The sequence below is a fragment of the Dermacentor albipictus genome, chromosome 5, assembly GCF_038994185.2.
Source record: "Dermacentor albipictus isolate Rhodes 1998 colony chromosome 5, USDA_Dalb.pri_finalv2, whole genome shotgun sequence".
NCBI classification, from domain to species: Eukaryota; Metazoa; Arthropoda; class Arachnida; order Ixodida; family Ixodidae; genus Dermacentor; species Dermacentor albipictus.
Window position 1 is genome coordinate 3,850,862 of NC_091825.1, and position 17,678 is coordinate 3,868,539.

At 47.3% G+C, this 17,678-nt stretch overlaps 1 protein-coding gene across 1 annotated transcript in view; it reads right to left on the reverse strand.

The window, feature by feature from the left end:
• RpLP1 (Ribosomal protein LP1) overlaps window positions 1-17,678 on the reverse strand; it is a 38,604-nt gene that overhangs the window by 925 nt on the left and 20,001 nt on the right. The window contains exons 3-4 of the mRNA XM_070538216.1: window positions 14,693-14,833; window positions 7,957-8,016 (exon numbers count right to left, since the gene is read on the reverse strand). Of these exons, the coding sequence (XP_070394317.1) occupies window positions 7,957-8,016; window positions 14,693-14,833 (201 nt within the window). The remainder of the gene's footprint in view (window positions 1-7,956; window positions 8,017-14,692; window positions 14,834-17,678) is intronic.

Sequence of the window (17,678 nt, forward strand, 5' to 3'; positions counted from 1 at the left end):
GAACAAGTTAAACAAGTGCATACTAAAGCCTACATCTCTTTTCCCTGTTGGTGATTATTTTCAAAATGAAGCTTGAGTACACTTCTTCAGCCTTGATTGATGATGCTTAGCCTTTGTCAAACATAACATTAATGTGCAGTTTTGTATTTTTTTTTTAACAGTTAGCTTTGATAGAGCTGCTTGCACAGCTTTCTGACTGCTTTGAACATGTCAGGCTCTACAGGAGTGGCTACTCTCTTGGCCACATCTCACTCAAAATTCTTAATGAAAGCATGCCATTTTCAATTTCAATCACTTTAGGAGGCTTGCTGAACTCATTTAAACAACTCCATACGGAAAACAAGCAAGAAGCCATGGCATCACAGTTTATAACACTTTCTGGCTCTTGAATGCTCCACCTGTTTCTGCCTCCTCCTGCCCTAGGCAGACAGACTGACAACAGTCACGGTTGCTACCTCTAATTTCACTAATCTGTGCAGGACAAAACTTCTAAAGAATCATCTATGCAGTGCCTCCAGTCTGATTGGAGCTCTTTGGGAAGCACGATGCACTACAAGCTTGTCAAAAGCAGGCAGTGTGCACTGCCACACAGGCATTCCCTGCACTGTGATGTTTGTGCACAGCCACAGAAGCCTCACGTGCTGTGTGTCTTGTGCAGCCATGGCCTGTTCTCCAGAAGCCTGCTCTTGGGCAGGAGGAGGAGGCCACAAGCTCTCGTTCACACAGCAAGATGTGGGTACTGCATCTCCACAGGGCAGATTGTACATCTGCTATCACCATTTCATAGTGTCAAAACCCACAATAACGAAACATTTTCGCCTCCCTGGTAAACGTCCATAGGATTCAATGCATTTTTCTATCAACACCCAAGTGTTGCTGAACTGCAATACCGCCTTAACGAAATTCATCGAAACGTTTCTTTGCATCTTACCTGCTCAAAAAGGTGGCATACTAGAAAATGTCCTCAAATGCTGCATTACACTTGCATGTGTGCTGCAATTTTCGCTTACAAAAACAACCAAGCACCGGTAAACATGTCATGGCTGCATGCCTTAACCAATGAGCGACTGGTTTTTGCATACCTGGCACAGTGCCGCAAAAACAAAGAAATGCACATCACAGCTAAATGAGCTTGTTTATGGCGCTGGAGATGGCAGCTGCACTGCGGGTTGTCGCACGTCCTGCAGCGATTGAGTGATCGTCTCAGAATAGAGATGCCCTGCTTCTAAATACTGGTTTTGTTAACAAACAGGCATCGTGTGTGGATTTGGTGTCACTGCAGGTAGATTTGCGCGAAGGGACTCAGTCGATGGCTTTCACTGATGTACCTCCGAAAGTGACAGACCAAAAAATACTGCTCCACCAGAAAGAATGCTGTCAGCAATGTTCAGCAATTTCCACCTATTATACTAACACTTCACCAAATTTTACGCATTCTAAATCAATATTTTAACCGTAATGTTAATTTTTGGCACCAGTGCCAGCTAATACGAGCTGAAGTTTCCATAAGAAAGTGTTTTTTCCACAGCGCAAGAAAATGGTACAAAAAAAAGCAGATGATATACATGGACTACTGCGGTGCGCTGAACGAAGTAAACAACTGGCTAACAAAGCGATCTCGTTCATTGATCACCCCCGAGTGTACGACGATATGTAACCCACATGAATTTGATTATTACTCAGTAGAGAATCATTTTATTCATACAAAAACTCAGTTTAACCAGCACTTGTCCCATCTCCTTTCTCGTGTTTCGTTTGTGTGTGCGCTAGCAGTGGCCGAAGGTCACGCATGCCGAGAAATTGAATACCGTATTTACATGATTGTAAGTCGACCACTTTTTTTAAATTTGAAAGTCTGAAGTTGGGGGGTCGACTTACAATCGAAACCAAAACATGGCCCCGCCAAAAAAAGCTATACCAACGGGAGCTACTACGTAGTTACAATTTTATGTTTGCTCTATGGCCTTACCCGTATCTTTTCGCTATCCCGCGTGTTTGTTCATGTTTTGGAAGGGTTTTCCAACATTTTTTAGAGTCCTACAGTGCATGCAACACTCATGAGGGGGGGTGTCAATAGTTGATGGAAGCGCCGCTGTTCCGATTTGCGGCGGCACCCTCAGAAGGGCGGCGCTTGCGGGGAGTATCAGTAGTTCGTGGGAAGAGCAGACACCGCTCGCAGGTTTCTCTGTTAAAGGCATTGGTATGCAAGTTGGTTTGCCCAACTTTTTGGCGTGTTCCACTTGACTGCCGGCTACGTGCTACTTCTATGCTTCCCCAGTTGTCATGAGTGCTCCAGGCCCACTAATCGTTCGGCACTCGTTCACAGCAGCGTTCAAGAGGGCTGCCATCCTTTACGTCGAAGAAACAAATCACTGCGGAGCGGGCCGCAATTTCGATGTTTCTAAACGTGAGGTGCGAGAGTGGCGACTGCAGCGAAGCGAAATTTTCACCCTGTGACGCAAGTGAGAATTTTCCCACGTGCTGAAGTCTGGACGATTTCCGGAGCTGTAGGCTAAGCTTGCGGCGTACGTCACTGAAATGCATGATCGGTCCCTGCCAGTGAAGTGCGACATGGTCATGAAACAAGCCCGGACCTTCGCCTTAATTTTAAGGTTCTGCTTCGCCGTGAGAACAACGAGTGGCTGGTGGCAGAAGATTGCGAAATTACGCCAACCGGACCTGTCAAAAGAGCCTCCCTGACGGCTGCGTGTGGTTGGGTGCATTTGGCGTGGGCTGCTGTTCTGCCAGATGTCCTGGTGCGGTCGTTTGCCAAATTTGAAATTTCGCTGGACTACAACGCGCTGTGGGACCTCAGCAACGATCACGATGGTACCACTAGTAAAGACGAGTAGTCCAGTGACCATGTCAGCTACTAATAAATTCTCGTTATCGAATGCGCCCTCAGGTATGCTCCCATTTTTTTTTTCCCGGTCAAGCGAAATGAGGGGTCGACTTACATTCAAGTCGACCTACAATCGTGTAAATACGGTATGTGCACGATGCATTGAACATGACCAGAGTTAATTCTTGCATCACCACTGCACCGATCGATCGAGTTACTGGACGATACATGCCTGCGTCTTGGTCGTGCCGGCATTGCAGAAGCAGAAATGATTACTAATACTTTCAACTTCCGTCTCTTGAGCACTGTTAAAAATGGCTAAGCTATTTACATTGCTGCCTCCATTCTATATTGTAGGCGACGTACTAGTTAAAGTTGTGTGTGCATGTCGTACTTGTGCTATGCGGCGATATATTTTGTTCATTTCTGCACAGTGTCGATGGAAGTCTTGTCACGATCAGAGACAACATGAATTTGTAGCAAACATTTGTGGGAAACAAAAAATGCTTTTCGCTAACACACATTGTGTGTGCCAACGATTCTTCCGGGAGCACATACAATGTTTCTATCTACCTGCTCAGTGTCACTTGCATGGCTAAGCAGACGCTGCCCTTTCACCCCATTGCAGCCATGAAAATAATCGTCAAGCGATCTTCTTAAGAGGGGACGTGGGGATCAGATCGTGAAAATCACAAAAAAGATCGATTTTTGGCAACGACGCGTTTCGGTATCTGCAATGCCTCATCTACATTGTATCGAAATGGTTTGACTGAAAACGCACGAAAAGTACCCCCCAAAAATTAATTTATCAGTGCGTAGGGCGAGAGAGCAGCTTTAAATCACGTATAATCACCGCAGTTCGCGGAGCCCTAACTCGTCTTTCCCGCCACCGAACTTGGTACCATCTTGGTATCGTTCGAAAGCTCGAAGTTTCACCATTCCGTTTCTGAATTCTTCGGCCGTCGCCATCTTGTAACAAATTCACAAACACAAAAGAAGCGCGGGTCTGCTAGAGGCAGTTACACGGGCCCTGCGATGAAAGCGGGCCTCCGATTGGTTGCCGTACTGAAAGGCGTCTTGCCATTGGTTGCTGCTGCAGCAGCAGCCAAGCTGGCAACCACAGCGGACCACAGTTGTCTGCTTTGAAAACCACGCCGGCGTCTTTCTTCATTTGACACTTGCAGAATTCGGATTTATGAAAGCTCCCAGGTCAGTGATGGATCGTCGCTCGTTCAATAAGAACTTTTAAATGAAGCATGCCTTCGGAAAATGGAAGCGCAAGCCTCCTACGGCGAGAAAAAGACGGCGGCCAGCGGGAGAAGTGGAGAACCCGACTGAACACGCGGATAACGTGCCGCGTTATCTTGCACCGTGCGATTCCAGCAGCGAAGCCGACAATCGCCCGGTGGCATCGACACTGATAACCAAGCCGCCGGAAGACGTGCCAACGGGGGCTTTCGCACCTGTGCGTACGGCCGCGCGAGTCAGCAACCGAGATCGTGTTGTTGGAGGCGACGCGGGTCGAAGGTCTCCATCGCCGGCAGAGACGGTGTGCGTTTCCGATGCACCGTGCAACAGGGACATGCAGCCTGCGAGTGAGCCCCAGCCGTCGACGAGCTACATACTGTATAGTGACTCAAGGCTCACCAAACGAATCGTCGCACGATTCAGACACGCCTCGAGCTGCGTTTTGTGTCAGCGGTGACTGCAGAAGCGCAAGCATGCAGCGTTCGCGACTCGCTTCGCGCAGTGTCCGCGACTGAGCGGAAGCAGCAATGCCAAGAACAAATTTCGGCCCCTTGTCACTGATTTCATTATTATGCCTGTTTCCGCGATGAACTCTTTGATCTCTAATACTCTGTGCCCAAGATGCCAACAGTGTTCTGTGGGTGTGCACTGCGACACCAGGCTCGGTCTGGCAGTGAAAATGGTGGTCATGCACTACTCCAGACGGCGCAAGAAAAGAATAAAGAACGCCTGAAGAAGGCATCTAAAGCCCACCAAACAAAGAGGCAAAGGTGTAAGAAGATGTCTGACAGCAATGATTCAAAATATTGCAGCCCTGGTGCTTCTTAATAAATTTGCAGTGCTTATAAAACTTTGCAGCCAGTTTTTTCAATTGCACTTTTTTTGTCAATCACCTCGCTCGTGGAAAGCGTAGCACAACAATGGCTGGACCGATTTTGGTCCAGTTTGTTATGCTGTGATCCACAAGCTGTACTGTACTTAAAGACAGTCTTGAAATGTTTCTTTATCTTTCCATTATTTAATTATTTTACAATTACTACATGGCTCCATGCAGTGAAGCACAGTCATGTGCATGTTATGTTGAGCAAAAAATTATTAGCGCACTAAAAAAAAATCGGACACTGTCTTGATGTAGATTAGACATCTGGGCAAACATGCAAAGTATTCCCAGCTCCCTATCATGTTTCGTTACTGTGCCAGGCTTTCCACAAGCAAGGAACTTATAAATTATTATAAAACAAAAACTGATTAAGATATCCTAATGAAATTTTAGATTTGTCTCTTTATTGCAATGTGCAGTGTGTGTGCCAAATTTCAACCCTTTCTATCAAGAAACAAAAAAGTTAATTCTGATCCCCTCCTCCCCCCCTAAGCTTGGAAAAGACACCTAAGAAATTGACTGAATTTCTGTAGTAAAAACTTTGCATCGCTTGTTCTAATGCAAATATACAAAATCTAATTAGATTGCAATCAGCAGAAAAAACTGCACAGTTAAATATCATCCAGTTCACACTAAAATTTTAAAAAGTTGGCTTTGGAACCCACTCTCCCCTTAAGGGGGGACATGGGTTGTGGCGATTATTTCCTGCATCTTATGGCCAAATCTGATGAAAATGCACAAGCTTACATAGTTTTTCGTGCTGATTTCAAATATGCAATAATTTTTGTTGTAGGTTCATTAGTTCAGGAGATTGACCGTGCTGCCACTCTATTGTTTCCGGAGACAATGAAAAAAAAACAGCTCTGCAGAAAGTGAATATTATTGCATGGCTAGATACTATAATGTGCAATAACTGCAATGCTGCAAAAAGTTTTCAAATCAAATTTTAATTAGCCATTCAGGAGGTGATCAAAATTCTTTCCTTGACCTAAGGCTACCACACCAAAAGAAAATTCATAAAATGGAAATATACATATGCACAAATTTGAAATTCTGCTCTCAGCACTTTTTAATATGTAGATTAGGCTTTCTGCTAAAGAAAGAATTAGCGCTCTAGCTGTTGTAGATCATGAGCTATCACTCCGACAGTCTAGTGAAGTGAGCCATAAACATGTTTTGAGATAAGTGAGAAAACGTGCAAAACCCTACTTTATTTACAAATTTACAGCTGGAACAGCTCAGTAGGCACCAGGCATGTAGTCCTGCTGACTCCCAGCCCCTGTGTGCCGCTTTTTGAGGGACTGGCACAAATTTTCTCATGCTTTGCACTTCTTGGCTGATGCTGCCATTTGACGCCTATCTTTCTCGGGCATGAGGGTGCGACTTTGCTCGCTCGCATTTAGACATAGTTCTTTCATTATGGCCTCTGAGGCCCTTTCCCTTGCACACAACGATGTTCCCAGTATGACCCACGTTCATTTCGGCGTAAAGTTCGCGAACCGACCGCGCGCACGTCAGATTACGCGCCGCGCGATCGGCCGCTGGCGTCAACTTCGTCTTCACATAGCTCTGGCACGTTTTCGTGTGAAGAGCCCGACGGCCGATGCCCATCAACGAGACAAACGTCATTGAATGCGGTCTGCCGGTCCCCCTTTGCCTGCATGGCACGCGTAGCCAAAACGTTCACAGCAAAGGGTTTCATTCCTTCAGCACTGTGAACGCGCGGCGAGCTCCACACCGACGCAATCTCTCCACAGTTTGCGCACATAAAACGCAGCTTCAAAGCGAGCGCGAGTCCGTATTCCCGCTCGTCTCGGACGATTTCTAAAGCACCATTGCAGATTTTGCAGTTCGCAAACGCTAATAAAGTGTTCACGGCACTCAAATCCACAATCGTGAACGTAGTCCCATCAGGCGGGCGAAGTGCATCGTCGGTACTGTCACCCACGAACTCGCGTTTCCTTTCCGTCGCTGGAGCGGAAGACAACTCCGATAGCTTCGCTTTGGCTTTCGCTTCCTCCTCCTCCAGCTCGGAGGGTTGCCGGTAGATCGTATCTTGCCGTACGCGAGAGCTGATCGAAGGGTCCGCGGCAGGCGGACTTGTCACAGTATCCGCAGCAGCGGATGCGGTCGTTAGGCCTGTCGTTGCTGCATCGACGATTTCGGCATCGGATGCTGAGGTAGTGGCGTCCTGGGCGTTTTGCAGTGTTGAGCAGCGTTTTTTTAAGTTTTCGATGAGCGTTCGTCGCACTTTTTGTGCACCATACTTGTACCGCGTTCGAAATTTGCGCTTCCGTTTCAGACATCGCGTTGACACTGGGGCAAGATGGCGCACCTCAGTGCGCGGCTCCAAGCGCGGAGCAGACGATGGCCATGCAGTTCCGCCAATCGGGAGGCAAGCTCAAGTCACGTGCACCGAGTGACGAATAGGAGGGCGTTCTAGTACCTTCTTTTGCCGCGCATTTTCTAAGTGGCCAATGGCTGAATGGGGCCCGTTCTGGCGGGAATTTGATGGGAAAAGTCGCCTCTTTCAAATGAGACCAAGATGTCCGCGCTAGCGCACGTGGAAGAGCAGGCGCGCGTTTCGGAAAATATGCCGTTTCAGCGCAAGTTCCACCTGAAATTCAGCTAGTACATGTCGTATAAGGCGTCACTGCGGCTAAAATACTGATGTTATCGGTATGAAATTAACAATATAGATGCAATAATAGCTGTACATTCCAAAAATGCAATAAAAAAAATCGAGTTTTTTTCGCGATTTTTGGTCGCCACAACCCGTGTTCCCCCTTAAATGACAGTCCAGATACAGTTACAATGATTGTATTTTTGGTTCTTGATATTGTTGCAAGTGGACTACACTGTATTGAACCATTTTGCAATCCCCTTCAAGTTCAAAATATCCAGGTTCCACTGCATTTACTACAGCAATGTGCATGCTGTGAAAGGCATGCCACCGGCACTGCACAGGCTGTGTGTGTGTGCTCACCGAATCCCATGTCGTCATCCTCCTCTTCAGACTCCTCCTTCTTCTCCTCCTTCTTGGCCTCTGCACAGACAGCAGCAGTTGTTGAGCAACTCACTCTACCTCAATCTCCAATGACCATTTTTACAAGTTCTTGTTCTCGTCGGTACCTTGTCTAAAGTATTTGCACTTATCTCCAGTCAACATGAACCAACCATTAAGACTTCTTCCTGGCCGAGTTGGTGCGTACTTGACTTGAAAATTGTAACAGCGCTAACACATGCAACCACAAAGTAACAAGGACCTTGTTACTTGTCTCGTCCTTGTTACTTTGTGGTTGCATGTGTTAGCGTGTTACAATTTTCAAGTGAAATCATGAACCAACCAACCCAACAACACGTTATCTTACAAGCCATTTGACTGTTTAAAGGTTCTTTGTCATTTTCTCACTTTTTGGTGCCAACTGAATGCATATCATATCATATGTGCATAAAAATTTTGGCCAACTCACTAATAAAAAGAAAATTGGTTCGAAGTCTGCGCCTGCGGATGTCTTGTCTCGTCACTGCTTTCTAGTTCATTGGCAAGAATACACTGTCATGGAATGCCAGCAGCTCCCCCAAACTAATACCATACTCAAGCACAGGAAATGGAGTCAACTGATCTTGCAGGTTCCAATGGTTTTTGATAGTGTGTTCATAATAGGCAAACAACAAAAGAACATTCCATACCGTTCAATTGCACTAGCCTCTGTGACCAGAACATAGTAGTAAACGAAATTCACTGGGCTCAACTGGACATTTTTTTTTAAGTGTTAGCACACTAGCAAAACATGCCAACAGGTGCATGTGAGGTACAGTGCGGTGTTGGTGGCATTCACGGCATGGACGGACAAGTACCCAGCCCAGCCTACTTCTTGGCCACCGGCTGCTGTAGTGTCCTGGCACCAGCAGGCTTTCTAATAACGTATTTACAGTCGCCGACCGTTTATTCGGACCTCACAGGGACTGCAGTAATGTCCGAATAAACAGGTGTCCGAAAAAGCAGATTAATGGGAGACGCGGGTCGAAAAACGGCGATTTTCATTAAAGAAGTCAGTTTTATGTTTTCGACTGTTTCAACAAGATTGATCCCTCCTCTTTCATATATAAAGAAATCAGAGCCGTAAATGATCGGTAAATAATAAATAAACTCGGTGAAAGCACTCGAGGTGGCAAGAAAAGGTGCAAATCTGGCCGATTTTCCAGCGCGTGATGCGTCAAATCGCGGCGTCGCAAGCCATTGGGTTTGTGCAAGGCAGCAGGCCTACACTTTTTCTCTCCGAGATCGGCTTTGCCGCGTCACAATCTCCCCGGGAAGTAATAATAAAAACAACATTTCTCCGCCGAAACCAAGCGCTTTCGCTGGATTTCTAACTCACGTGGTGCGATTCCAGCCACGCCATTGGCTGCTAGCGCGCGACGCGGCCGCAGGTTGTCTGCTCTTCTTGCGACGCGCCGCTCTCTCGACGTGTTCCCAGGCTTTCGGCATTTTTCTGCTCCTTGTTTCGATAGATCCCGTGAAGAAACGCGATTTTCGATCTCGAAAGTATCGTTCGAAGCACAAGTTCAAGGGGACTCGCCGCAAAGTCAAGCGGCGTGCAATGGAGACGTCCGCGGCAGCTAAGCCTAACCTAGGTGACGGCAACGCTTTCGACGGTTCAGAGCCGGCCGGCCGCTCAAGTTTCGTTGACAGCGCAGCGCATAGGAGAAAAGTAGATAATCTTCGACGATCAAGATAGGAGCAGCGTCGGAAACGTGAGCGCCGCGGCATGTCCGCCGGCGTGCGGACGGCGCGACCTTTTTATCCGCGAGTTGTCCAAAAAACGGAAACGACTCGCGTCGTTTTTGGGGTTGTGTTGCAACAATGCAGCGTGTAACACGTCCGTTATCAAGTCAACGTATTCGTCGTGGCGTGCATCTCCGGTAGACGGCGCTAACGGTGGAGCGCGCCCTTCGGCCAGCCCAAGAGAGAGTTTCGCCGTGAATATCAAGGCAGTGGTTGCAGCGCGCGCATTTAGAGCTGGACACAATCAACTCGTCCGATTTTGTGCAGTTGTTGGTTTACCAAAACCGATGCACCATAAGTCGTTCACCGCCATAACAAGGAAAGTGCATCTCGCTGCTACAAAAGCAGTGGCTGAACTTGGAGTTGGCTCGGAAAGTAACAGCATAGGATGTGGGTCAGCATGGCGCTCACGAAGACTCTATGAGAGAACAAGATATGGCGCAGGTGAATTCTAAAGTAGTGCACTGGATCTAAATACCCTGGCCTGCATTATGTGCAATTTTTATATAGATTTCAGCGCTACAACACAAATAAAGAACTTTTACAACTTTCAATGACGTTTTTCTCAGCTTCATATTTTCGGCCAAACATGGCTTTTGTGCACAACATTTGATGTACTTATTGTGGTCCAATCAAGACCAAATTTGGTGTGCATCATCTTTAAGATGTGTAGGATGCACTGATCTAGGTTTTAGCGCAACCAGTTTATATTTAATAATGGAAATGTTCAATACCCTTGGGTACCAGTCACTGAAAATGAAGCATCAGATATGAAATTATCTCAATATGTTGCCTGTCAAGGGAAATGCATTATTTTGGTTATTAGCACTCACTGGAGTGTTGGGGACAAGAAACGCCATCTTGCACTGCTATATCATGCCAACTGTTAGGTCCAGTAGCTGTACAAACATGCACCGTTTCTCACTTATGCATGGCACTTAGGACATGAAAGCATCGAGCTATCCTAAAACTAAACACAGATTTGTAATGAGGATATCAAGCTATTTAAGTGGTACAATTTTCATTTGCCTAGCAATAACATTTAAAAAGAAAGGTTTCTGAGGAGCGTCTCCCCTTAATGTCATCCATTAGTTGACGCGAGCATGGGCAAAAAAATAAACAAGTTACGGGCGTGTTATTTTTTAAGATTCTTTCCCGCTAGAACAAGAAAGTTTTGCACATAAATAAACTTAAACATTGCAACTTATTTTTATTGTGTTACCTAGCAACAAGCTAACAGCACGCCAGGCGCAAATGATGCATGCGTCATGTGCCAGTCAGGCCACCGAAGCAAGTAAGGCTGGTTGCACATGTGAAGTTCGCCTGTTTGGGGACCCATCTCGTTTGGACGAAGAGAGTTAGGCTTCCGGTGCATTCTTGGGTTCCCCCTGCACTTCTGACATGGCACCACTGCACTATTAGACTACGGCAAGGCGAGAAATTTTGTTTGACAGTCTGCAATGCATTTAAAGTCATTTAGTCTTTTATGGCACAGAACCGAGACGTGTGACGCAGTTAGTGAAAAAAGCAGCTCTGCCGTCCTGGTGTAGTTAATTTGAGTTAATGAATCATACCGGGAGAAGTTTCCAATGCTTTCATGAGCCCCACTGTTACTAAACTTATTTCGATAGTTTTTGGGCACGCTTGTCACACCTCAGCCGTATGATGCAATTTGGCACACATGGTCCTCTTTCCACTTTACGTAAGGGTCACCCTCCTTCGGGCCCATTTCACACCCTGCGCAAAAGTTGCCGAGAACGACGTAGTCTAAAACAAGGCCGCCTATGAGTTCGATCACGGTACCGACGCCGATGTGCAACGAATGTCCACGTGTCATCCACAATCCCTCGTATGACACGGCGATGTTTCCCGGGTTGTCCAAATTCAGTTCCACATAAGTCTCACAAACTGAACTTGCACACTCGATCATCAGTTTCTCAGCAGCAAGAGTAGCAGCAGGTGCAAGTTTCTTCTCTACGTACATCTGCCACGTTTTCGTATGGAGATCGATGCGCAATGTTCATCGTCGCAAACACGTCGTTCAATGCAGTTTGCCTACTGCCAGTAGCCTGCATTGCACTAGTGGCGAGCAGGTTCACGGTAAACAGGTTGATCTTTTGATCTCCATCGACACGCAGCGAACTCCACTTTGACGATACGTCGTCGCAGTTTGTACACACGAACTGAAGCTTTACGGCAAGACCATATTCCCGCTCACCTCTCATGATTTGTGCACCTCCCTTACAAATCTTGCACTGTAAACGCAGTATCAGTGCGTTCACCGCCTCCAAGTGCACAATGGCGAAGGCCGTTTCGTCGGGGGGGGGCGGGTAACCACGGTGTCGGCGTGCTTAGCGATAAGATTTCACTTCCGCTCTGTCGCTGCCACGGATGACATTTCCCGAAGTTTCTCTTCTGCTTCCTTCTTCTCATCCTCTAACTGTTGTGGCAGCAAAGTTTGTGTCGCAAGACTCATGCGGCCGCTCTCTGCGATGCTGTCGGCAGCTGACGAGCTCATAGGTCTAGCGTCCGTTATGCCTACCGTGGCGGCAGCGGCGACCGCTTCGACGTCTGCACTGCCGATCGCAGCGAAGTCATCATCCTCGTTGCCCCGAGTGGTCATGGGACACTTTTTTAAGTTCTCCGATAGCGATCGCCTCACTCGCTTCGCAAATTTGTTCTTGGTGCTGAACTTCTTGATCGGCCAAACCATAGCTGCAGTCAGCCGACAGCACCAAGACCAAATGGCGCACGCTTGTGTGCATCTCGACAGTGTGAAGCAGACGACAGGAAGGCTGTTAGGCCAATCGGGTGCCTAGACTGTCACGTGCGCCGAGCAGCCAATACAATCGTGCGTTGGTACATCTCGATGACGCGTCTTTTATAGAAAGCCAATGAGCAAGGACAGCCAGCAACGGCGGGAAATTGAAGGTGAAGGGCGGCTCTTTCAAACGAGACTAAGATGACCATGATAACCCGTGTGCTACGGCAAAGGTTCGACACGGAAAAAATGACATTTTTGCTTATGTTGAATTCCAATGGCGGAGTCGGAGCAAGTTTTTCTGCTCGTTTCGGAGCAAGTCTCTTCCAATGACAGAGTCAGACGCGATTCAGAGTGGGAGTCACTCCGTGGAGCAGAAAAAGATGCTCCGCCAAAATCGGCGGAGTGGACCGGAACTCTACGTGACGTATTTCCTTTACCACGTTTGTCTGCTGGGAGGCGCCACCGGTCACGACTCGCGAGGAAGCAAAAGCTGCTGCACGCTTGGCAAGATATCCATTCCGCACTTTTGAAAAAACAACAGGTGAACGGCGCTGAAGAGACAAGTGACCGGGGCGGCGGTGCTGGGAGCAAATAGCGGCAGGAAATGACAACACGCAAGGTATCCTGGGTAACTCAGTATAGAACTTCCGCTTCCGCCTTGCTCCGGCGGCGCAGGTTGTGTTCCACTCGCGGATCTGGAGGAGTTGCTCTACGGCAGAGTCGAGTGCTCGCTCGCGGAGTCCGTCGGCTGCTCTGACTCCGCCATTGGAATTCAACATTAAATCTGCGCTCAGATTCTCCTCACAGGCGTGTTACAAACTGAATTTGCAGCGGAAATAATAAGTGAAGCTAGAAACTTCACAAATTAGTGCAAAAATGGTTCTATATTCGAAAATTTCAGGTTCAAAAAGGTCGATTTTTTCGTGATTTTTGGCCTTTTAAGATCCGTGTCCCCCCTTAAGCTTTAGCCATCATCACCGCTAATAATTGTCAATCAAAGCAACCAAGCACGGAAATCTTCGCTTACATCGATTCCCACAGTGCGTGGGATTTGCACTAATTTTCTCAATGCTAATCAGTCAACAAGTGCAAGAAAACTATATTACAGTATGCTAGTCCAATGCAACCTTTTCAAATCTTACAATTAAAACAAGAAAAAATTGTGTTGCAAAGTTGGTAATTCGAATTCGGATAACCTTGGCTAATATGTAGATAGAAATACGAAACTTTATATGTGGACTCTACAAACACTCAAAAACACACCTAGTTAACTTTAGCTACCTCAGTACGATATACTTCTTTCAAGTCACCTCCCAAAATTATGATACTAAAAATTGCAGAACTTCTTTTTTTCATTAAACATAGGAAAAAAAAACTGATTACACACTTGTGATCAGCTCACTAAACTGAATATGAGCTGAAAGTTTCAAATCTCCAGAGTTAATAACAATAAAGTTCTGCTCGTGCACCAGGTCCCCCCTTAACTATTTTTGTAAGCAAATGTTACGAAGAGAACATTCTATGTTCCTTTTTTCAAGTTTCCGTGTGATACAGAAAACGCACCAAGGCGCATCAGTCACAAAAAAATTGTTCCAATTTGGGCCCTGTTTGAAATTTTCTTACATTAGAATTGTAGCTCAGGGGGCCCAGCGTAGGCCCGCTGTTATAAAATGAGCCGAAAAGCGTTTCGACACTGTCTTCAGTTTGCATTTTAATTTGGCTGTGAAATCTGAAAATATATTGTAAACAATAGGAGGGCACTCGCACTGCCATCTTCAAATTTCTTTTTTCTTTTGTTGCTTGCTAGAAACGCTTTTCGGGAATAAAATTTTCAGCTACATGCAGTTTAAATATTCATAGATGACAAAAAAACAGACCAAACAATAATATCCAGGGGACATGCATGTTTGATCTCTCGTGGAATCACCCAGCATGCTTTTAGGGGACCGAACTGCTTGTTCAATAAACCCACACAGATAATTCGTGCCTCTAGGCTTGTTGGCAGAATGAGAAAACTTGCCAACTGTGCCGCAAAATTTGCAAGCTACCAGCGATGCACAATGGTGAATGTTGCACACAGAACAACATGTCAAGTAGATGTGTCTGTGTAATTTATTCATGCTTAGTTTCCCACATCTTCGACCCTGGCCATTTTAAAATGACACTCACCGGCCTTGCCACCACCTGCTGCAGGAGCAGCCGCTGCTGCCACTGGTGCCGCAGCCGCTGCTGGTCCAGAGCCCACACCAGAGCCAACGTTGGAGATGAGGCCCTTCAGGTCCAGCCCTTCCAGCGCTTTTGCAAAGAGGCCTGCACAGGTGATCACCAGAATCGCGTAACTATCATAGGTGGCCGAACAACAGCCCTTCCAGATTAGTGTATTCGATTCTAATGGGCAGTTTCTCCATCTCTCTCTATAATTATGTGTTATGCTCATACTAACACATTAAAAGTTTTTTTTCCATGTACAATAGAGCTTTGAGATTCTCCACCTGGTAACGTTCGTTCATTATCACCAAAAGATTTTATAGCACTGGTAAGCACTCTGCTAACATGCAAAGCGATTTTTTTTATCATTTCTCTTTGTGTATGTGTTTTTAATGTGTAATGTATAACGTTCCCACTCCTGCTCTAGCCCTATATTGTTGGGCTGCAGCATATGTAAATAAATAAATAAATAAAATATGAATAAATAAGGGGGGTGGGACAAAAATTGTCAATGGTTAATAAGATATAAAAATGAAATCACATTTTGTTCTAGCAACAATATTGTCAGAGCTACCTTTACTATCAACACAAGCTGGCAACACCTCCACACCAGTGAGTATTCTCTTTTCTTTTACTTGGTCACGCTGGAAACGGCAAGGCCACCGTATTAGACACAATAATGCATTGCTTTCATTATGAAAGCCCAGTCAAGAGGTTGTTTTACATGCGAGGCTAGTGGCAAAAGAGCTACGTCAAATGTTTCTGGCATTATGGAGACTTGCGTTCAACGCTGCACAAAGGGACAATGGGGATTCCCATCTAATTCATTATAATTTATTAGTCACCAAGAAACATATCAGACGCAATCACGGGCTTGGAAGACCGCGAGTTGTCCAGTAACAGCAATAAAAAGCACTCCAAAAGCAACGGTGGGCATAAAGTATGCATGAATTCTATACAGTAATATTGAAGCGAAATAGGTTTGCACGTGTTGACACCAGACCCTTAAGGCGAGAACGACGAAGTTCGTGGTTGCGCGCGGGCTGTCCGAGGACCAGCCATCGCTCAAGGCAGACGTTTTGTCCCAGTCTGTCGGTGCTAAACTGTTTTAGTTGCCATAGCTGGGTGACATTTCTGGTGGAAGTGCTGGGTACGGTCGATGTTAAGATCTCCGGAGCATACCCCAGACCTAAGCCCGGCGAGTAGTTCAACCGAGCTTACCCCTGTGCACGTACGTGCCAGCCGACGCCTCCAGGGACTCCAGCCACAGCACGGTCTGCTACCTGAACGAACTAAAATGACGACCCAACCACCTCCCGCCACTCCTGCAGCATCGCACGTTGTCGTTAATCACATCCGGACGCCGAATCTGTTCCACGGAAGTGCTTCCGAGGACGCCGATGACTGGCTTGACCATTTTGACCGGGTTGCCAACCTCAACGACTGGAACCACGAGCGTAAGCTACGTTACGTGTACTTCGCTCTTGAAGATTCCGCGAAAATATGGTTTGAGAACCACGAGGCGACACTGACGTCATGGGAAGAATTTCGTAGGCAGTTCCTCAATGCCTTCGCCAGGGCGGACAGGAAGGAGAGAGCGGAGTTAGCGTTGGAGGCAAGAATTCAAGGCCCCAATGAGCGAGTGACTGCGTACGTAGAAGACATGAATCGGCTGTTCAGACGTGCGGACCCTTTGATGACTGAAACAAAGAAGGTGCGCCATCTCATGCGCGGCGTCAAAGAGGAAATCTTTGCTGGCCTAATTCGAAATCCGCCGACGACACTTGCAGAGTTCCATGACGAAGCCACTACTATGGAAAAGGCCCTTCAACAGCGGGCCAGGCAAAACAACCGCGACGCCGTGATTTCAAGGGAGCTCTCTGCCGTTACCCTCGGTAACGACGTTGGCGCCTTGCGAGAACTCATCAGGGCTGTCGTCAAGGAGGAACTGCAGAAGGTGCAGACGACCACGGCCCCTGTGGGACAACTTTCCATTGCGGAAATGGTGCGCGCCGAGGTCCGACAGGCCGTCCATGTTCCTGGACAGTACGAGGCACCACAGCAGGTACCGCACGCCGAAATGAGTTACGCTGAAGCAGTACACCGTCCGCCACCCTCAAGTGCATGCAGCATGGTACACCCCACTCAACAAATGGACGTAAGCTTCAGGCCGCCTCGCAACCCACCACACATCGCCGAAGCAAGGACTAGGAAGAGCGACGTCTGGCGCACCCCAGACTACAAACCTCTTTGTTTTCATTGTGGCGAAGCCGGGCACATCTACAGAATGTGTCCTTATCGTCATGTGGGGCTTCGTGGATTCTCGCCGAATGCACCTCGTCCACGACCTGGTGAGCGGCCGCCGGATATAGAGAGTTTCGTCGCAAATCGTCGCAATGTTGATCAGCGATGGCCGGAGCCCCGTTCGTCGTCTCCTGCTCGTTACAGGTATCCATCACCAAGCCAATCCTTTACTCGCGGCGCTCTGAGACGCCGCTCGCCTAGCCCGGCGGGTCGGGAAAACTGAGTTCAGCGACCTCCGGAGGTGAGGCCGCTGACGACGACCGTACGCAATATCCTCCACTACGACGACAACGACGAAAACAGAACGACGCAGACGTACAGACGGAGTCGAACACCTTACGAGAGGTAGTAACGTCGAACATTCCCGTCACCATAGACGACGAAGAAATAACGGCGTTAATCGACACTGGAGCGGACACCTCAGTTATGAGCATGGACCTTGCCTGCAAGCTGAAGGAAGTTTCTACCGAGTGGACAGGGTCGCAGATTCGAACTGCAGGAGGACATCTGCTAACCCCGGTAGGAAGATGCACAGCCCGAGTGAGCATTCGTGGGTTTACGTACCTCGGAGATTTCGTTATCCTCCCAAGCTGCTCGAGGGACCTAATTCTGGGAATGGACTTTCTGCAGGCTAATGGAGCTG